At 36.7% G+C, this 23,547-nt stretch overlaps 1 protein-coding gene across 1 annotated transcript in view; it reads right to left on the bottom strand.

Annotated features, from left to right (window-relative positions):
- Nucleotides 1-23,547, bottom strand: part of LOC139717584 (scavenger receptor cysteine-rich domain-containing protein DMBT1-like) — a 48,050-nt gene that overhangs the window by 6,500 nt on the left and 18,003 nt on the right. Inside the window, exons 2-6 of the mRNA XM_071629091.1 lie at nt 7,047-7,181; nt 5,723-5,905; nt 2,818-3,099; nt 1,895-2,218; nt 720-896 (exon numbers count right to left, since the gene is read on the bottom strand). Of these exons, the coding sequence (XP_071485192.1) occupies nt 720-896; nt 1,895-2,218; nt 2,818-3,099; nt 5,723-5,905; nt 7,047-7,181 (1,101 nt within the window). The remainder of the gene's footprint in view (nt 1-719; nt 897-1,894; nt 2,219-2,817; nt 3,100-5,722; nt 5,906-7,046; nt 7,182-23,547) is intronic.

Here is a 23,547-nt window from a genome sequence, read left to right as displayed (position 1 = left end):
GTTCCATAAGTTGTCTCCCTTGGTCTTGTTATTGAATTGTTAACTTTTCATGAAACACTGTATAAAAGGCACCAACATAGTATTTGCACCTCTTGACTCCATTTTTTTCAGAGCGATAAAGTATTTATTGTACAAATCTTAGTGGCATCAGTGCAACATGGTGGTTTAGATTGTTAATTCAAAATCCGTCTGTATCCCTAAAATAATCATGGTAATTGTAACTTTGCATCTCAAACAGCGTTGTCAAAAATTACATCTTTGGTAAGTATCTGTGTTCAAAATACGTTATAGGACAAGCTCACCCTAACAAATGTGACAATTTAGTGAATGGAGCAACATAAGCAAAACATGTAACACTCAAGCTAGAGTATTGGACAATCCGTTTATTTCAAATATGGAATTATAAGCTTGTATTTTTTTTAAATTAATTTCAACGGGTTTTTTCTTTTTGCCTTTAAATGCGATTACTATGATAAAAAGAAAATAATGAAGACAATCCCATGAAATTTCATAGTTTTAGGGAAAAATACGCATTCCCTCGACTTGTTACTAACATAACGTTAAGGGGAAATAAAAAAAAAATCAATACATGGTGCATAACAGATCATCAAAGAGTCAGGTCCACTGGTTATTATGAAGTCATTGTGGATCACAACAGTGTTGTGATCATGGTTTAGTGTTTAACCAGTCTGATGTGGGTGAGGAACGTGTGAATTTACCGACACATCGTGGTTCTGGGTGCCAGTGCCCGTTCTTCTGGCAAGCAGTCATGTGCCGGTATGGCATAAATCCGGACTCGCAGTCGACCTCCACCTCCTCACCGGGTCGGTACATGACATCGTTATCGAGCACCAAGGACCCGTTGTTGACTACGACGTCTGGGCAGTAGCTGTCATCTAGCAGAATATTAAAAAGGCGTAGAGTGATTGGTGAACATTTTGAAGAAAATAAGTCAACAAAATTGTTAATTATGTATTTCATTTCATTTCCTTTCATTGCATTTATTTTGACTTTCACATTAAGAGAATACACTTGTACAAAACAAATGAAAAAAAAAGCAACAATAAGCATATTCCACATACTGTGGGTATCGAAATATGATATAATTGTAAACATTAATTGCAAATGTTATGAGATGCTTGTTGAAAATGTCAGAAATGGATGAGAAGTTATATACACCTGAACACTAGTCAAGAGAGAACGATTATGTAATTGTCATTTGATAAGCTATGGATGTCCTTATCATATTCTTACAGAGATAATAGGAAGGAGCAGGGCCTATTTTGACATACGATGTAACTGTTTTTTTTGGCCACATTCAATGAGAAAATGACAATATTTGTAATAATGGTTTGATGGCTAATCCAATACTAATGTTATTTACTAAAAAAACAATACTACTTTACTTTACTTTAAAAATCTTTTTTTTTTTACTTTACAAAATCAATTTGTTTTTTACACAGAACATTTTAAGCAAAAACTTCTGCTAAAATATCGCCTATCCTATGTCCTTGTTTTCAAGACGTTTATTAAATGAATAGAGTTTATGACGGGGAACAATGATACTTCAAACCAAAGCAAACAAGCAAGCAACCAGGGGCAAGTGGACGTTTAAACATTACTTGGTAAACCCTAATTCCTTCGTCCCCCCATTCCCCCTAAAATTAGCCTACATTTACTCCGTAAAATAAATGAATAAATAAATAAATAAATAAATAAATAAATAAATAAATAAATAAATATATGAATAAATAAATAAATAAATACATACATACATACATACATAAAGGGAACGCGACGTTAAAAAAGAAGACTATTCAAATAGTCAAAGACTGAATTCGACAAACATGCAGTCATTAAAGTAGAAAGCAGAGACTATTTAATTAATACTAACCCAGCAGAGTCAGCATAAAACCTCCGCCGCCCATGGAGTCGGAAGCGGAAGTGAACTCAACTTTGACCTTTGAGATGCTCTGCGCCACGCGCTTCTCGAACGAGCTGGCATGACCGAGGACAAACTTTTCCCCCTGCACGGTGATGGTGAGCTGGTCACCGTTCACAAGGTCCAGCACTGGAAGTCTGATGGTGGTGTACGAGTTGCCCGAGACGTCTGCCTCCCACCGGCACGTGAACCCCGCGGGATACTTGCCCGGGAAGCCCGGCGAGGAGATGCTGATGTTCTTTCCGCTGTACTTGCCACCGCAACTCCCTTGCTCCACTGTGCAAAGAGGAGAACGAATGTTGTTTGTTTTTTCACTCATTCGTTCGATTTATTTTCTTCAACATAATTCCATACATGAATCACAATTCTTTTGAGTAATACCCTAGAAAACATCAGTATATAGATTACTTAATGTACATGATTCAAAAGAGAGAAAAATTCCATTTTACTTTAGTTAAGTTATCAATATGTACATATTGATAACGTTAGTTAAGTTATCAATAAGTTATCAATATGTACATTGATTGTGCTTAAAAGGTTGAACAAGCAACAGTGTGCCTTCCGTGATAGGTAGATTTAAACATGTCAACAAATTAAAAAACAATGCCACATATACCTTTGGAACCCTCAGTACGACTTAGAATAGCACAAGTATATGTTTTACTTTTGCAATTTAAAGTTATATAAAATCATATAATCCACCTCTTTTTATTAATTTTTTAACTGGGTCACAAGGAGACTAAAAGCAAAATATACTGTCCAAGATGTCCGCTCTGTGCGAGAATCTAACCGAGTATCCTCTCTAAATAAGCATGAATCGCCATCCACCACACTCTTGGTTTCATTATATGCCAGCTAAGTTACTATATCTTTACCGTCGTAGACATTCATGCTGCTCTGGCCTCCACAAATCTGGAACCGATCCCCGTGGCAAGTCCGGTTACATTTCTCCACATGGTCGCCGCCTTCAAAAGTGGGCTCATCGCCCAGCGTACCGCAGACACACGTTTCGGGGGCTTGCACTGCGGCGTAGGGGAAACCGTCCCGTCGGCAGCTAGCAATGCAGTCGGTCGCCGTCAGGTTGGGCATGATTATCGAAGTTCCCACCATCAAAGAGGAACCTTCAGTGACGTCAGCACAGCCTAGGTAACCCGACACTTTTTTCCGAAACAAAAGCAAAAGCAAAAGCAAAAACAATACAATACAAAGCAAAGCGTAACATTCCTGATGAAAGTTATGAAACATGTGACTCACAAACTGAATCAAGTGACAGTTGCATTATTCAATACAAGATAGGCTTGTGAGTCTCAAAGTTTAGTTCAGTTTTGAAATGTTACTCCAGTAAACATCCGATACGTACATTGTGTAATGTGAGGAAAATCTTGCTTTGGCAGACGCGACAACAGCATTCTTCGAGAATGACTGCAAATAAAAATGTGAAATCATACCGCCCCTTCCCCCATTGCGAGGCCAGAGGCTATAGAATGTCCCTCGGATATGACACAAAATGGAGGTCAAACGAATAAGACATCTCATTCACGTATTCAAAAGATTTTGATTTAGTCATTCAATCATTCATCCCAAAGAGCAGGGTGTATAAACCAGTGAAGTGGACAGGTCCTTCCTCACATCCGACATGTTACTGGGCCCATGGAAGACCAGCTAGAGCAGTTAAATATGGGTTATCCAGCCATCTTTTCAGGTGGAAAAGATGAAGCAAACTAACAACTATCAATCTTATTTCATACTTGACAGATAAATGACATCGTAGTTTAAGTGTTAATCTACTTTTACGTCAATCATTGATTTCATCATTGTGTATTTTTTACATTATCTTATTTGTACAAACTTTGCTCGGCTGATCGAGCTGAAACACCTCAATTCCCTCTTCTGATCCCGATGTTCAGCTCCTCAATTCCCTCTTCTGATCCCGATGTTCAGCGTGTTGGCTTTTGCTTTCATTTCCTTTTTTCTTTCTCTCCTTTCTTTCCATTATTCTTTTGTGTTTTATTACTGTCATGGTATACCCTACTGTAAAGTCATGTAATGTCGTTGTGTTTCTACTGTCTTGTTCTGTCCTGTCTTGTTCTCTCCTGTCTTTGTAAAAAAAAAAAAAAAAAAAAAAAGTTCAATGTATTCACAAGAATCCTTTGAGTGGTTCACAATTTACAAGCATGCTTTTCAGTGAACCTCTCAGTTCTTTCTTCTTTTTTTCTCCAAACATAACTTTGTATTTTGCCGGTATGCATGTATAATTTCGTATTTGTTAACCATTATCTACCATGTAAAGTCGAATACATGCCTATGTTATATCTTCTGATTCATTTCGTGTTATGTTTGACGAAAAAGAAAGAAGGAATGAAATAAATGAATTGAAATGAAATGGAAAAAAAAAATCATAACTGGCGGACTATTAAATTGGTGGACTAAATTGTAGGCTTGATGTTTTCACTGTCGTTGCAACACTTAATTGGAGATTTTCGAAATGAAAAGTATAATTGAGGTATATGCTGCAATTCCGTCTTTATAAATTTACCGTTTGTAATGTTTCGGATTATCAATATAATCTGATAATGTACAACATGATGTTAATTCGCATTTAAGTATTGTATGAACCTGTGGGGTAGTATGTGTGTGGTAACTTTAACAACTTATGTGTCATGAACTTGTATTCTGTGGAAATAACCTACACTGCAAAAAGTCCGGTGTTAAATAGTGAACACCGAGCTGGTATTAAATTTTCGGTGCTCATTTATGGTGTTAAATTAACACCTCCGGGTGTCATTTCCAAATTTTATACTGTTTTTTGAAGAGTTTCTTAGTAACTGCATGCACTTCTTGTTGATTTTTTATTTAAACAAGACGATCAAGAATTTAACATTAAAATACTAGATTTTTTGAAAAAAATGTGAAAATAAATTTACACCAAAGTAACACCAGGTGGTGTGGTCTCTTATTGAAGCTGGACGGGTGTTAAACCATTGATATTAACACCAACAAATATCAAATCAACACCATGTGGTGTCATTTTTGAATTAACACCAGTACAGTGTCAAAATAACACCAGGTACAGTGTCAAATTAACACCAGGAAGTGTCAGGTGAACACTTTTCAACACCATCACAGTGCATTTTTAACACCTGTGGGTGTGGTCCTTTATTGAAGTTTGATCGGTGTTAGATTTAATACCCGTGGTGTTAAATCTAACACCGATGTTTTTACAGTGTATAATCATAGGCCTACAGATTATAAGCACATACATGTTGCTTAATTGATGAATACTTATAATGCGCTGGTCAGTTTATATCCATTATATCATTGTTATAATACATTTCTTCTGGAAGATAGGATGAATATAACAATTGACAGGACTGTAATAACAATTAGATTAAATGATTGTGGCATTACAATGTGAACGACTGGCACAATATGTGTTTGCATTAGTCAGTTATTCTTTCATGGTAGTAGATGAGGTAGAAAATCGTCAGTTTAAAATGAATAACTGGATGAGTGATGTTTCACATAAAGAACAGATAAATTATGAACCTAGTTCAGCGACCTTAAACTCTGGCTTGCTATACATTGGGAACGAGTATTCACTTGAAGAATGATAATTGTGCATGTCTGTCATGACTGTACATTTATTTGATTTTTTATTACTTTCCTATACCCTGTCTGTGTGTTTGTTTCCATTAAATTCAAATCAAATTTTGTTTCCAACATATCAGCCAAGATGTAAAACGAGAGAGATAAAACTAAAGCATTATTTGACAGTCTTACCTCTGCACTGGATCTGTACAAACGGTCCATGAAGGCAATCCTCATCGTCGATCATCCACCCTTCGTAATCGCAGTCGAGAAGGGATTCCTCGTTCCCTTTGCAGTGGACATCCTTCAGCCAGACGTCGCCGTTTGGCCGCTCGGTGACGAATTCGGTGTTCGACAGCGACGCACCAGGATAACCTGCCAGAAAACAACAATAACGAAAACAATAGCATCGAACGACTTTCATTAATAGTCTGATTTCTCATCCCCTCTCCTTTTCCCCCCTCCTATTTCTCTCTCTCTCTCTGTCTTAATCTGTCCATTTTCATCATCTATTGGTCAACGAATTTGTCAATATAAAATGCGAAGAGTAAGATCGAAAAACAAGATAAGTCCATTCTTGTTAATGTAAGATATTTGCGATAAAAGCTTCTACACAAACAAAGCAAGTTTTATGAAAATGTGGGCTATTAATTGTGATCATAACTTCACGAATATTTCTTGTTATGCAGCAAGTGAGGCATGACTGGAAAGGAATTATTCCTTCCTTTCTAAAGAAGCACTTACTTTTAAAATATTTAATAGCAATGCTTATTTCACTTTGTCACCAAACTCTTGGTATGAATGTCTTTTCTGCAGCTCCTATACACCTGCCATTTCCAGTACAAAAAAAAAAGATAATAACTATCCATAAAGTCTGTAAAGTGGTCATTGAAAGGGAAATGGTTTATAGCTACTTCAGTTTAGGAAAGGCGGAGAGATTTTTTTTTTTTTTGGAAGAAATCCATTCAAATACTTTGTCTTCTTTTAAGGTTCTTGTCAACTCCAATTGCAGCCCGTTCAACAAAGAGCTCATCTATCAAAATCGCGAAGTCATGGCAGAAAAAAAAAATCTTGAACAAAATATAAATAGAATGTTACAAATGTCAGTTTGTATAATTAAACAGCGAAAAGGCACATGGTCTGCAGCTCTTTCGGACAGCATTGAGACTGATCCAACTGTCGCTCTCCACGTATATAATTTTCTTTGCTATATGGTAAAATGGTATGAAAAATCTAATGATCTCAAGATCTTATTCAATCAAAGGTTAAAGATAGATAATATTTCATCTTTAAGCAAAAAGTACGAAAACAAATGGTACGGAAACAGATAAAAGGAACGGAAGAGATTTTGTTTAATTAAAAAAAAATATTGCAATGAATTCTTTTGATAGTTTTGAAAAAATGGTTGGCTGAAAGATGAAAGAAATAAAAGAAGCAACTGTGGGTGTGTGTGTGTGTGTGGGGGGGGGGGGGGGTGCATTGTAAGTGTGCTTGTTAACTACATACTCAAACCTACCCAGCTGCCTGCAGGCGACTTCGGCATCCTGGAAGTCCCAGCCTTCGCTGCACACCGTGCCCCACGCATTGCTGTGGAAGATCTGCAGAGCGCCCTGATACTCATAGCCGCCATCCCAAAGCCGAATAGCGCCATCTGGTAGTGCAACATGAAACACAAAACAAAACAAGATACATGTATTATCATAAAAGTGGTAATATACCTTAAAGGGATGGTACACTATTGTTGGAGATGAGAATTGGGCTTTTATTTTATTTGTATTTTGTTTGCAAGATACCAAGAAAACACTTATGAAATACGGTACAGAGCATACCATTTTAAGAGGAATTCAAATTTGAATTCAAAGTTTATTTGATAAAAATCTGGTTTGGAATGGCTGAAACATCCAAAAACAAAGTTGAACAAAGCGATCGTTATAACAGATTGGTCCAACATTTGAATGAATGATGAAAAAGAAGAGCACGCTTTTGACTTGTCACCCCATACGTCTACTACATGGACAGTACGAAAAAGTATGTCAAACTTGTGCAAAGTTATACCTTCAGACTGTCAGAGTAACAACCGGGAATGTATTGCTTTCCTTGAATGTTGTTATGCTGACCAGATATTATCGGTAACATTTTAGAATATGGTTACTAAATGTATTTTATTTTAGTCAAATTCTCTATGGGATAAGGTTTGCATTCTCTTCTCCTTGTCAGCCAAGTCAAAAGTATTACATTCATACCATATTATTGGTTCAGGGTATAGATTAAGAGAGTACATCTTTTTGTATATGTAATGTATTGTTTTCTTTTCAAGTCAATGAATGATATCCATAATATTGCAACTGCAATGTAAATTTTCGTTATTGGATTGTAGGTGCACAACAAAGAGTTCATTTTTAAACAATATGTTCTTACAAAATGTCTCCTATAAAATGTAGCAATTCATTTCTTGGCCTTGCAGACACACTAAAAAGCAACGTTTTCACGTGCATTATATTACCACCTTTGCCTGCACGCACACTTAAATGGATGGTACAGTATTGGTAGAGATGAGAATTGGGCTTTTAACTTTTTGCGATACCAAGAAAACACTTATGAAGTAGTACAAAGCATACCATTTTAAGACAAATTCAAGTTATTGTTTTTTATCAAGATGGGGTTTGGAACGACTGAAACATCCAAAAACAAAGTAAAATAAAGCGATCATAATGAAAAGTGGGTCCCACACTTGATTAGAATCGCTCTGTTTTGGATATCTCGGCCTTTTCAAAACCAATTTTCATCAAATAAACGTTGAATTCCTCATGGAATAACATTCATCTTTCATATTTCATAAGACGTTTTTCATTATCATATCAAAAAAGCTAGAAACCTGAAATTAGGTCTCAACCAAAACTATATGTGACCGTGCACCTCAAAACGAACATAACGTCGCACACACTGATTTTGCGTGAGGACTGAAAATAAGTGAAGTGGGTCAACCTAGCCGAACTTGACTTTTTCATATTTTCTGAAAGAGCGGGTCATCTTTTATACTATGCTAAAATTTGGTATCATAAAACGGGCAGGAAAGTGTGTTTTTTTAGCAGTTTATCTCGAACATTTTTGGTAGAATAGTGTGATTAGGTGTGTCTTTAGAATCCTTTTTTCATTTCTGAAAAACCTTGTCCACACTCTTCACTTTCAACTCTAATAACTTTTGAAAGGATAGTGCTACTGCTTTGAAAGTTGATTTTAATTACGGACAGAGTGTGTTAATGAGGCATGCTTAATTTCAGTTTAATTTGATAATCCCTTCATTGTTGTTACTCTGATGGTCTACTTCCTGTTTTTGTCCCATTCATCGCACAGCCAGCACGGTTTGGTAAAGATTAAGCGCTTGAATAGACACTGTACTTCAGAGCCTCTTTTCTCAGTTCATACTTTTCCTGAGTTTGTGCTTTCTTTCCAATATTTAGATAGGTTAGGAGAGTCCATTTGCTTTGAGTTATACATCATTTTAAAGCTTAAAGTCTGCTCTTTCAGAATATGGTCTTAACTAAAAATTCATGTCTGGCGACTTTTTGTTTGTTTTGAGGTGCAGGGTCTCATGGTCCCTTTAACGTAAAACTACCGTGGAATCATTATCAACTCTCATTACTTGATGGCTTTCACGCATCAATGAACAACTCTCTGATGAATTAGATTTGGAAAATAGCAAAGACAAGGAGGAAAATATAAACAACATAATGTACAACAACAAAGTTGCAGAAGCAACAGCAGCAATAAACATATCCTGCACTATTATTAGCGAAGTACAGAAACAGCGTTCTTGCAACAGAAGATTGTACAATGGGACAGTTAGGGTTGCTATGAGAGACGTCACAGGTTAGCGTGCAGCCTTCATCGTAGATGGACAAACTACTGTACTTCCTAAAATCAAGCTCTTGAATAGACTCCATGCTTTAAAGCCTCTTTTCTTAGTAATCACCTTTGAGGATTATATGTCTTCGCTTTTCAATATCTATATAGGTTAGAAAAGTCCATTTGAATTGGGTTATACATCATTTCAAAGCTTAAGGTCTAGTCTTTCATGATCTGTCCTAATCTAAAGATACATGTCTGGTGACTTTTCATTGGTTTTGTGGCGCAGGGTCACAATCATGAATCTGGAAACATTTTGTTCCTTCAAATTTTCAACAGATAATCGATTTTTGCGTAACTTTCCGAACCTACCAGTATAATCTTCTGCCCCTCTCCAATTCCTTGAAAAAGAATAACACACAGACAGAAATAGAATACAAGTGAGTCACCCACTAAAAACTGAAAAAGGATGACACAAAAGTCTCTGTGCAAACAGTACCACTGCAGGTAAATGCGCATCAGTATAAAAAATGCGGGTATTATGGATTTATATGCCATTAACAAATTAACTACTGTCTTTAACCTTGTGCGAGAAAGGTGTAATCTTAACTTTTTATTTGTCGGTTTGTTTTCTGGGCCAAGGGAATTGTTGCTGTTTGTGTAGACATACTTTCCTCTTCTAAGACTACATTTTGTGCCATATTGAATTCATTCACCCTCATTTTATAAATATCGTTGCCTACACTGCTCTAGGTGGCTGTCTCAAGTTAGAGACTGTGTTAAAAGTTGAAGAAGGGTTGACAGGAACTGACCGCACGTCCAGTGCTTTGCCTATATTAATACCAAGTGGATGCATATACGTGCTGCCTGCGAAAACGATTATTGCACTCATGTAGGACCGCGGCAGTGCGAGTGTAAACAAGACAACGCCCACTTCATCCGACTGAGTTAGAGCGTTTCTTCATGTGAAAGGTTACCTTCCGTCGGCATTTACACATGAAACATTCCAATGACACATTGAGCTTGTACATATTGGGACAGCTCAAAGGTAATTATGAGTTACTTGTCCCTTAATAAGGGAAATCGTTAGGAATTACACCCCTTCTACAGTCACTGTCAAGACACATTCTGAAAAGAATGTCTACATCTAATCATGACAGACTTATATGATCCAACACTATTCGTCCCAGAGAATTACAAATCCATGTATACTTGGAAAATTATGAACATAAAATAGAAAACAGAAAAGGAACAGTCAAGTAGAAAAAGGAGTTGTTCTCTTCTAGCACCTGTATAAAATCAAAAGTTCATGCTCTTTTCTGCGTGAAAATTATTATTATTTACGCCATGATAAAAAAGTAAACAAACAAAATTGATATGAACTTTCGACTCTCGAATCCTCAATAATGTAAAATGACGTAGTATTTCACGTCATGTATCTATCTGATATTTCCGATGACATGAAATTACCATGGAATTTAATGAATCTTTGGTGAGGCGTTCTGTACGACTCGGATGGCGGTAAAATCGGTGCGTCTGAAATGCGGAGAATAGACATAATCGACTATCGGAGGTCACTTTCTGGGTCTATTTACTCATTTATATCGCAGTGTTGGGTTTCTGAGGCCGGGGTCTAGCCACGTCGTGAGCACGAATCTTGCGTAAAACGTCCCCGTGAATATTGCTTGACGTGGTATAAAGAGAGAGAGAGAGAGAGAGAGAGAGAGAGAGAGAGGGAGAAAGAGAGAGAGAAATTGAAGAACACAACAACATTGAGATCTTAAAACAAGGGGCCTACATTGCAGTGAAAAAGGTATCGTGTATAATATGTTGAGAGAAAATGAGTTATAAACATAAATTATTTTTAATGCTGTAAGAATTTCAGATATATCCACAAACATAAACACTCGAAAATAGCACATATGCATAAAGCTTCGCGAACGGCAGAGACATCATAAAGTCCATCACAGCGAAATAAAACCTTTCCAGGGATATACTCGTAACATAACAAGAAATATGTTCTCAAAGTTATACTAAGATAGCCCTTATTTTCTTGCTTTCTGGCAGAATTATTTGTCAATATCTTAACTGAACATAAAAGAAGGGAGTTATACCTCGTTTAACGACAAAACTCGTAAAATTGCTTCTATATGATTTTGAATGAAAGTTTGTTATTAATTATAAGATTGCGTTTGAACCCCCTCCCCTCTCATTAAGACTGATACTGCAGACTAACATACTTCTCTCTTGAGACGATTCATGCATCTCATTTCGAATTCTCTCAAACTCTTTCCTCGTGAGGTTTCATCTATGCCTCAGGCGGCATTAATTCATCGGTATCCTCAGCTCGCTGACTTGGGGGTGTAATTGACATTACATGGCCAAATCATGGCTGTCTCATTAATGCGGAATTTACTACGTCTTTCTTCTAGGCGGGGAAAATCTGGCGCAAATTGAATTGATAATGTAATCAAGAAACCGCGAAACAGGGGTTACAATCAATTCGCGACAGTGATCACCGAGGTCGCATCAGGTTATTTGTGGTGTGAAGCGTTATAGCTTTATGATGCGCATATCACACTATACACAAAGGAGAAAAAAATAAAGGCAAATAATGTGTGGAAAATTTTATTGATATGCTATTCAGAGTTACTGAGGAATGGTAAATGGTATATTGCAATTTTTCGTCCAGGGTCGGACATTACAAATTACACAATTTACCTTCGACTGTTTGGTAGATGCATTATTCAGTCTAAAGGAAGAGATTGCATATGGGATGTTTTGTTTTATTTTTATTCAAGCGTGAAATTTTCTGGAACTCTTTTTAATACCCTTTAAGCCCCAATGGGGTTAGTACTGATCTTGTCAACGCCATGATAGCATCTTGATAGACGCTACAAGATTTTCTTATACAAAACTTGAAAAAAAAAATAGGCACGTGCGGCTGGTCAAACACTCTTTGCAAATAGTTAAACTTTTTTTTTTATTCCCAAGGTTCCTTATTCTTACGGTTCGATACTCCAAAGGTTGGTAATCCGAGAATTAAATAAAAGAAACAAAATCGTCGTCATTCCAAAGGTTCATTACTCCGAAAACGAAATAAGGTTCGTAATCAGAAGGTCGTAAGTATGCATGCACCCCTCCCCCATTTTCTTATTCAGTTTAGTTCACTTTATTTTATTTTAGCAAGAACCTGCTTCAGTCCATGGCTCTTTTTCAGGTGGCCCGTGCCTGATAAAAACGCATGTATACATCATGATACATTTTACAATAATAACTGCATTAAGACATCATACGACCGATAACCGAACTTTATTTTCCTTTTTTTTTGGGGGGGGGGGGGGGGTATTAGGCCACAATGACGTTCCTTAAAGTGAAACCCAATATACCAACAAAGTTAAAATACTTCTGTCCACCAAAGTAGATCTTTTCTTGTACCTTTTACATAATAGGGTCTTGGATCAAGGCTAAGATTGGGGGACGTGTCTTATTCATTATGAAAAGCGTGATCACAATTTGTTTCCCTGCAGACTGCCTCCGTGTCTCATCACTCTTTTACAGATGAGCTATTTAAAGCCACCATTCAACAATTTGTAGGGTTTGATTTAGGTATACACAAAACACACCCACTCGAACACAATTGAACAAAAACACACAGACGCATTTAGGGTGCCTTTAATACATAACAATGGAAACTGTACGTGACTTCAAACATTATGCAATTCTTATGATTATTATCATGTATAAACACACAAACAGACATTCATACTTTTCAAAAGAGTAATGAACAAGGTGTTACACAGTCATTAAGGTCTATTAAAATGCAAACCGAAATGGCAAAGGATCACAATGAACTGGTGCAACATACAGGCATGCACTTAAACCTATATATATATTAATACATCTTCTTTTATTCTAAGACGTATTACGCCACAGCATTCCATAACTCCGTGGTGAATATGAATGTATAGCACGTCGAGGCTCGCCATGCTTGCTCGCATACTCACAAGCCTTTTTTCTGTCCTTTTTTGTTTCGCTCTGCGCAGCAACGCGGGCATCCAGCGTGCGATAATTACGCTAATAACACACGCCCGTCAAATGCATGTTTTATGATGGGCGGGTTTATACGCTACCAATGGCAACACAACGCGATCTCTTTCTACTATGGTCCTTGTCAATTAATGACATTCTGTACCACCTTGACCAGTTCGCCTTATATTTGAAATTGATTTGATTATTATTAGCAAATAGAAATGACTTCCTGCATGCTCTCTTTTCCCAGGGCATGCTGTAGTTGTACTCACACAAACTTATTGATGGCCAGAACATACGTTTCTTCGATTTCAACCAATGAAGCGTCTTGTGAAGGAATCAACAGTGTTATGATAGTGTGCGTATTATTTCACAACTCATGGGCATGCTAATCGAATAAATCGATGCCCATAACACACCGCTCCTTGGTACTGGTACATTTTCAAACATAACATTAATTTGAGCAGTCCTTGTGTATGCGGTTCTGTCTCCATCTCTCTCTCTCCCTCGCAACCCAGAAAAAAAAAATGTATTCTGCCATTTTTTGTCCAAAATGTGCTACCACTGTATCATGAAAGGGATAGTACAGTATTGGTGGAGGTGAGAATCGGGCTTCTAACTTTTTGCGAGATACCAAGAAAACACTTATAATATAGTACAGAGCATACCATTTTAAGAGGAATTCAAAGTTTATTTGATGAAAATCGGGTTTGGAATGACTGAAACATCAAAAAACAAAGTAAAACAAAGCGATCGTAATAAAGTGTGGGTCCCTCACTTTATTAGAATCGCTCTTTTTTTTTGATATCTCAGCCATTTCAAAACCAATTTTCATCAAATAAATGTTGAATTCCTCATAGAGATACATGTTCTTTCATGTTTCATAAGAGGTTTCTCATTATCTCACCAAAAAATGTTAGAAACCTGAAATTAGGTCTCAACCAAAACTATATGATCCCTTTAAATGGCATGCGTGAGAGACTCATAGCATGTAACTTTTACCTTTTCATTTTTGTTTCCCTTTAAGATTGTCTATTGGTTCCTGCCTTCATTCATTGTTTTGTTTTAAACATAAGAGCTAAATTCTCGCATTTTGGAAAAGCTTAAATGTCGCGTCTGAGACAAGAACATTGCGATGGAATCAAGGTGAGCATGGTGAATATCTGATTATTTTCTTTCTTTTTTTTTTTACTTTGTTCTGCTTTATCACTCCTCTTCCCACTATATTAGTGACCTGGTGTACTTTTGGGCTTTTCCAAATTCTTATCCCAAATTACCTAATTCAAGTTTTTGGTGAGAGACAGTATCATAATAACATTGTGCACAGGAATACATAGCATAGGACTTTTTCAGTAGGGCCTATACGTATGTATGTCTTGAGCAGCATGGATATATACATCGTTTTCAGTGTTCTCTAAGATATATTATGTATCTAAAACTTTACACGTCATAATGTTGTTTTCAAAAACGTTCAAATGAAAACAAACACACACACACACACACACACACACACACACACACACACACACACAGAGAGCAAAAATCAATTTGCACAAGCCACTTAAACATCATTCAAGTATTTACTGGGACATTGTTCTAGTAAACAGAGCGCTTTGTATGTCACATTTATTTGGTTTCTTTTTCGTTTTAATTGTGTTTGTTATTGTTTTGCTGCCCTGATGCAGATACCGGTGTACAGCGGAAGTAGTAATCAGAAATAGGAACCTTGAAAATGTGAACATGAATAAAATGTTATGTTGTTGCCAATCAAATGCAGATGGTTTATTTCTGCGTTATACACTTGTTTTACATACATTATTCTTTATTACTGTCATAGAGATTTTGATCACTTGTTTGTTTCGCTTTTTCAAAACATTCCTGTCAACAACCAGAGAGTACAGGTTACAGGTACCTCATAGACATGTACAGTATGTATGTATTATACGTAAATATATGTATGTGCTTTACGTGTTCATTTGTGCATTGATATGATTAAAAGAATCATAGTGAAGATAATGATGATAATATTGATAGTATGATAATGATAATGATTATGATGATAACAAGAACGGGTGAACGTTATCAAAATGATAATCTCCAGAGATCCTTAGCTTGATAATCTGACTAGTATTTGGCAGGAGGTGTTGACATTTTTTTTTTTTCAATCGATCTTCTTTTCTTTTTTTTTCTGTCCCGGGCTCACATATTATTCTAACAGGCAAAACGTGACTGGTAATTCGCGACCAAAGTAGAAATAAAGTGTCATGGAGAAACAATTATCACGTGACCTGCTGTAACCTGTTATGATCGGGGGGGGGGGGGGCTCCAAGCAGGGCCATCTATCAGGGCAAACACTCTCACTCGCAAGGAAAAGCATCTACTATGGGCATCGTTTGATTGATGAACATAATAAACACACACAGGCGCATGCAAAAGTGAACGAATATCGTTTGTTTTTGGTTTTTTTTTTGTCTCTCAGATTCTGCATTGCATTAGCAAAATGGAAGAAAAAGAAAAGACAGTAGGCCTACAGTTTGAAATTCTGTCTGAATGTCGGTCCGACCCTCTCTCTCTCTCTCTCTCTCTCTCTCTCTCTCTCTCTTTATATACACTTGTAATCATATAATTCCAATTATATATATACTTGAATATAGCCTCTGTATACGTGTTTGCGTGTGTGCACATACATACATGCATGCATAATGTGCACTTATACATGCAGTACTATGTTATCAGTATATTTGTGTATACAATTTCATATGATACAATAAGTGCCACGAAGACAACTCTAGCGGTCGTTAAGAATAGATTGCTGCTACCTTTAACATGTTCTTGTATTCTTGTGCAGTGACCACGAATGGGACACGATCCCATCGGGGGCTCATACTGTACCTGGCCGATCAATTGGCGGCTAATGAAATTCTGCGATTCGACTGGCGGACTCTCCAAAGGGCAACATATGCGTAGCAGAGTGTTCTTCATTTGATTTTTTTTTTTTGCTCGATTCAGATATCGTACCACTCTGGATCAGCGAAAACACGCTCCCTCGTTTCACTTGAAGGTTGCATCTACTCTTCTTCTGTCGTGCATTACATCTCATTCGGGATAATTGGATTGACTCTGCAGGGGAAGTGGTCTTGATTTAAATATGAAATATCATCTCTGCCATAGCCCTTTGTAAAGTGTTATTTTGCTTTGCACTGTTTTATTTTTCATGGTAAATCATACAGAGGAAAATACCAATATTAACAAGTGATGTGCATTTACAAATCCAAGGTTTATCAATGTAGACAGGTCCTGTTATAGACTACTACATTCATTGATAAAGTAAGGATTGATTATACGCATCAAGTCCGAAGACCATTATCATAAATTATGATTCCTCTAAGTGCAGGTTGTTCTTTTAATGTCTGCCAATCTCTCACTCTTTTTATCCCCCTCACTCTCTCTCTCTCTCTCTCTCTCTCTCCTTCCCTTTCTCTTTCTGTGTGTGTGTGTGCGTGTGTGTGTGTGTGTGTGTGTGATGAACTCATTGACAGTGAGCATGGTACACCTTTTGATTGAAATTAAAAAGAAAAAGGCATATAGGGCAAATATGAAAAAAAACCAAAATGCGCGCGTGCGCGCACACACACACACACACATACACAAATGCTGGTTTCCTCTTTATAGTAAAAGAAACATTCTTTGGAGGAACTGAATTTCGTTCTGTTTTGATGTTCGTTGATTGTCTCGGAATCGACAAATATATAATACACAAACAGGCACACACAATACACACACAAACACACACACACACACACAAAAACACAAACAAACAAACAAAAAACCCGCCATAACAGACACATACATGTAATCTATGCAATGTAGGGCAAGGAAATAGCAGAGAGAAGGGGAAAGCTGTTTAGGATGTATATCACAACCTGCAAATAACTTCCGGTTTGAGTTTATAAAAAACAGTAAACTCTTCACATGTCTCCTTTCAGGCATTTGAATACCATCCCAAATTCATTATTTTGGGGGGTGTTAATTCAATTTGGCTTGCTTTCTACTTTGCTAATAATTTCTTTTTTATTGTATATACGCAAGATGTAATCGCTGTTGAACACTGTTGAATTAACAGTATTTTATGAATTAGCGTTGCTTAATGGTGGCAAGCCACCTGAAATTGACACACACACACACACACACACACACACACACACACACACACACAAGAAAAAAAGAAACAGTCCTCACAGTGCGTTTTGATATCCAAACTTTAAGCTCAGTATAAATCGTGTAGCTTTTCTCTGTTTAAAATCAATTCAAATGAACTCGTAACTCGTCCAGTTTGAAAAGGAAATGAATAGGGCCTATGCAAAAAATTTTCTGATATGATTATCAGTGCAGTAAATTTATAACAACAGCAATAATGATAATGATAACAACAACAATAACAACAACAACAACAACAAAAGAAATTGTGCGCGTGCAAATTAGAAAATTGAGATACTGCAAATTTAATAATATATCAAATCTTCATTGTTCGTACGAGCTGAGCGTGACGAACTTTCGAAAATACAACTGAGAGGTTCAGCATTAAGCACAGCAAATAACCTGCGAAGTTGAATTTCTAACTATTTCCCCTTTTCAGTCATCTTTTTTTTTCTCTTTCTCTCTCTTTCTATCAATCCATCTCTTACTTCCTCTTTTGCATTAGCCGAGCACGCATTCAACACCCAACGATCCCTCCATTTTAGGGTGAGCTGAGGTATTAGTGGAAATTGATGGAGAACGTCGCCTTCTCCAGGGCCCGCGAGAAAATGGCGCTATGAAAAATTTAGCACACCATACTGAGCCACTCCCAACCAGAAAACGCATTAGTGGGAATTCTAGGCTGGATACACAGACCCTTCGGCCTGCGTGTCTCTTGAATTGTATTTTATTGTCTATGGCCATGTTTTTGTTTCATATTTGTTCTGTTTGTATGTTTTTTTGCGGTCATTACAACGATTTATTTCTTCAAATGAACATACACTTCAAAACTGCAATAAAAAAATAATTGGTGTCATTACTATGTTTATGATAATGAACCCAACTCTACTTTACACCCATCACCCACCTCCTCGTGCCAAGTTACAAAATTCACGTGCACTGTCATGATATGAATCATTTTGTTTAATAGGTAAACGTCATTTTTACTGAAGAGCGTCAGGTTTTTGTTTTGCTTTTTTTGGTTTTTCTTTGCTTTGTTATTGACTCGAATTTCCTTGAAGAATCACATACATTTGCATGCAAGCATGAGTATTATGCAACATTGATGAGTGAGAATGCATGCTCTTTCTTCTCCAGGTACCCCTTTGTATGGTTTCTGAAATGGAAAAAAAAAAGCTTTAGAGGTTTTGCCATATAACTCTTTGCATTATTTGTGATGTTAGTTTTTATTTGTGCTTCCTTTGTACAAATCGAAATGGTGCGCGATAGAATCATGAATGTGCTCATGGTATGTACAGGTGAGTTTAGGTGTTTGTTGATTCGGTTAGGTGTACATGTATGTGTATGTCTTCATTATTTCCGTTATTTCTAATTATGTAAGTATGTATATATGTTTATATAATATTTATTTATTCATTCATTTGTTTGTTTGTTTATTTATTTGGTCGAGGGCTAGCGGTATAATTTTAGAAAGTGTCTTAAAGGAAATGTACAGCATTTGTTGAGGTGAGAATTCAGCTTATATATAGCTTTTACATTCTTCGAAACCACTTTATGAATGAAATGATACAAGTGTACATTTCTAAGAGGAATTCAAAGTGTATTTGCTGAAAATCTGTTTTGAAATGGCTGCGATATCAAGAGAAAAAAACAAAGCAAAGCAAAACGATCCTAATAAAAGGTCGGTCTACTTTCATTAGGATTGGTGGCTTTGGATATTTCAGCTTTTTCACAATTTTCGTCAAATAAGGTTTGAATTCCTCTTAAAATTATTTGTTTTTTCATATTTCATAAGAGATTTCTTATTCTCAAAATCATCATTAAAATGTTGGAAGCCTCAAACCCCATCTGAAACGAAACCGTATCATACCTTTAACCGGAGCGAGAAGACAACTACATGCAGAATACGTCGAAGAGCACCTTTTGTATCATGATAAATGGCATAAAATTAGCTAAGACATGAGACACTGATGCACTCAGCTGTTTTGTGTGAAGTACTCTTCTTCGGCCGCCTTTTTATTACACTGCTTATGAACATAAGAGGTATTGAGAACTCCATGTAGGGATAGTTGTCATCGTATTGAAGCTAGATTTCAACAATGCACACACAGGGGATGGAAAACACTCGCCGTATACAGCCATCCACCCATTTCCAGGTGCATCTTATTTTCTTGTCTGTTTTAGCCATTTACTCATTATCATCATTCCTCGTTACTTCGACAGTGTCCCCGCTTTCATAGAAGCTTTAATAGACTCGTAATTACTTGACGTCCCTCGAGAATTAATTATTCGTCGACCATGGTGAGTTTATACGGGATGCCGGTTGAATGAAGGAACTCTCCCTGGCTTGATGGGGCAATGGTATATTACTGTGCGATATAGCATATCAATTTTGTGATCACCACAAACGCACATACATACACACACGCGCGAGCACTCCCATAAATTCAAACACACAGACTAATGAAAATTAGCTGGATTTAAACTCGGAGTCGCTCGAATTATCTTGCCACTTGTTAGTCTATTATATCGCAACTCAGAACTACTCTAGTTGGTTGGGAATAAGAAATTGATATTCAGTCTATCTAGTTGCTTATTTGTTTGTTTGTTTGTTTGTTTGTTTGTTTGTTTTAGTCAAGTAAGAAATGATAATAAAATAGAATATTATTTATAGAATAGAAGTAGACTATTTGCATTAGAATATAATCATTAGCACATACTTCACATACTGAACATCGCAATTCCAAAAAGCGGTTTTGCTTCACAAGTTTATGAATGTTTCTCACTAACAACGTTTACAACAACCAAGAAAGCATTTTACGTATAGACAGACGTGCTAGTAAGTTGTTATTGTTTGCTTGTTTATAATCGTTTTGTGCTCTTCACGTTTACGCTTTGCTATCAAAACAACATTAACAACATGCGATGACCTAGAAGTCACCTTTGCAGCGTTACGTATACCAAGTCTATGATTATACCCCACCCTGCCGGAATATCAAAGTTCGCGTGGAGAGCCGAGGTCACTACCAGCAACCCCAACAAGCACGACATCTGTGCTTTCCATCACCATTATGATGAATTCACCGTCCTGAATGATTCTGACGCGAGCGACACGGGGTGACGTTTAACACGCATCATTCGTGACCCATTTGAAGCTGGGAAGACGCGATGGTAAGTCATTCCGAGGCGCCAAAGAAATATGGCGTCAACTGACGGCATTCAAAGAAAATGGCGTCTTCAGTCATCTGTGTGGTGAATGATCAAGCGTATAGCCAATGTTTATTCGAAGCTTTGAAGACAAATACAAAAAAAGACCCACACGCAATGTTTGAGAAAGTGTTTGTTATAATGTATAATGTGTTTTGGTGTGTGTGTGTGTGTGTGTGTGTGTGTGTGTGTGTGTGTAGGTGTGGGTGTGTGTGTGTGTAAGTAAGCTAATCATCTCAGACAGTTAAGTGCAATGAAATGTAAATAAAAGTGTAATGAATTTCAGAAAGACTAAAGAATACAATTACGTAGCGTGAAGACTATGGAAGAGAAATTAGATTATTTCCTATAAGTGTGTATGTGTGTGTGCGTGTGTGTGTGTGTGTGTGTGTGTGTGTGTGCTTCATTCTTTAATGTGTTCTGTTAGCGACTGCGCTGAAAGAAATTAAAGCGCGTTCCATCAAGAACATTTTCACGCACGATCCATTTGACACTAGAAAGACATAAAGGCTGGCTATTTTGAGGCGCCCCCTGAAGACATGGCGCCACAATGCATCGTGTGAAGACACGCCAAGTGTCAATGCTGCGGATGAAATTAATTTTGAGCTCGTTGCAAGCTATGATCACTAGCTGATAAAAGGGTCATCATATAATCTCAGTACATGATTGAGTGCATGAGTGCATGATATGTTTATGTCTGGATGGGTGCCTGTGTGGGAGCGTTCGCTTCTATAATATGTTCAAATACGACATGATTTGATAACGTAATGGCCTATTCAAGGAAATGAATGGTCTAGACGACCAAGCAAATACAATGAGGATTGTCAATAAACTTCAGTGGATATTTAAAAAAAAAATGTAATTTGAGTGGATTCAAAACAATTAGGTTCACCGTGTGTGCGAATGATTTGTTTTCTTTTTGCGTGTCTATGCGCGTGTGTGTTTATGTTAAAAAAAAAGTCTAGCTTTATTTAGGAGAAACTGTTATCATCAATAATTGTTGTCATACTGCAAGTAATGATAAAACATAATCAAGCGTAAGTGTGATGGACATGTGTTCTCATTATGTCATAATAATGTACGTCTATGAATGAACCTGCTCGCTCAGTCTATCTATAATGTAATTAAATGTGAATATATACGTTTATCATTTACCTGAACGATTTGCCTCGATAATGGAAAGCAACAATCTTATTCGTATCTCACACGGCAATAACACGAATGTTCACGGGTTACACCAGCGCCTCGCAAGCGAGCAATGTGCGCGCATCACAGTTGGGTGTCGTTAAAGAAAATGAAGTGGCGTCGCCATCACTCTCCCCTGTTCGCGCTCCGCACGTTTATTTAGATCCCTTACAAATGTGTTTCAAAGGTCAGCTCGGTCCGTTTACACACACGCTCCGGCTCTCCTCATCCCGGATTGATGTCGTAAAAGGCATGAGAAACGAGATGTCATACACAGACACAGGTAATTCCACACTCCTCTCGTCCGTATGGATTGATGTGTCAGGTGGAGTGAATGCGACAGGATTCAGACTACATCTAGATTTCTATCTCTATAAAGCAACCTGTTTTCTCAATTACTGGTCTTTGATTATCGAGGAGGATGGCGGCCAGTTGCTTCGTTTGCAATTATGAAATATCACAAACATCACAACGTATTGCATACAATATCACTCTACAATATCCCTTGAGAAGAATTATCATCGATTATATTGTATGCTGTGTGAGTTTTGTAAATTCATTCATTGTATTGTGTTTAGAGAATATTATAGACCCTATAACAATGGGAGGAAATTTGCGTGATAAACGTTGAGTTTCATTCTTACGTGTGCCTTAAGTGAAATTATCGTCATGATAAACATAATCTATTCTACAAAAGCATTCTACGCATCAAAAGGAGACACAAATTCATTAAGCATAGCTATGATCTCATTAAGAGGTTGAATGCAAAAGCAGATGAAAACCATTATCATTGTTTTTCAAGTTTATCATACGGAAGACACACACACACACACACACACACAGTCTCACACACACATGAGGGAATCTTTTCAAAGATACGCATTCGTTACGGAATGAGATTTTTTTGAAAGTTATTTTCAAGATTATCGCAAATATCTTAATCATTTTCTTTAAGTTTTGGATGCTTGGATTTCATATAAACATCTAAAAAATGGGATAACTTTTTTGTTCATTAAACTCTTAGATGATATGAATATATTATCTGTCTTTATCACTTCATGTGCGTTTGCATAGACAATGACACTTTTTGAGTAATTTTGAAATAATTTGCATAAATGAATTAAAATGAACCTTTCTTGAAATGCTTTAAGAGAACTTTTAAGTCATAGATTGTAAAAGAAAAAGGTCATTTCTCTTTATGTGGGTTGTCTGATTAGTTTGAGTTCTGAATATATTAATGATTTATATTTGAATCTTGATTTAACACCCTTTTTATGGGGGCAGCTGTCCATAAAACCTATGTTTCCCTTGCTGTCTCTACATTCTATTACGTTATGTTTGTGATGTCAAGTTGACTTTATGTTTTCGAATTTTTGTCTGAATATGTTTTTAGCAGATTAAATGAAATGAGCATGAAATTAGCTTGAAAGAAATTTGTGTATATTTTATGTAATCATATACGTATATATGATTAAACATATTATACAAAGGAACATTAAGCGAAAATATGTGGCAATATCAGTTGATAAATAGATGAATAATTATAACTA

The sequence above is a fragment of the Diadema antillarum genome, unplaced genomic scaffold (assembly GCF_040938485.1).
Source record: "Diadema antillarum isolate AM-2024a unplaced genomic scaffold, OU_Dant_1.0 scf00000077, whole genome shotgun sequence".
Taxonomy (NCBI): Eukaryota; Metazoa; Echinodermata; class Echinoidea; order Diadematoida; family Diadematidae; genus Diadema; species Diadema antillarum.
Note: the sequence above shows the minus strand (reverse complement) of the source record. Positions and strands in the feature narration are given on the sequence as shown.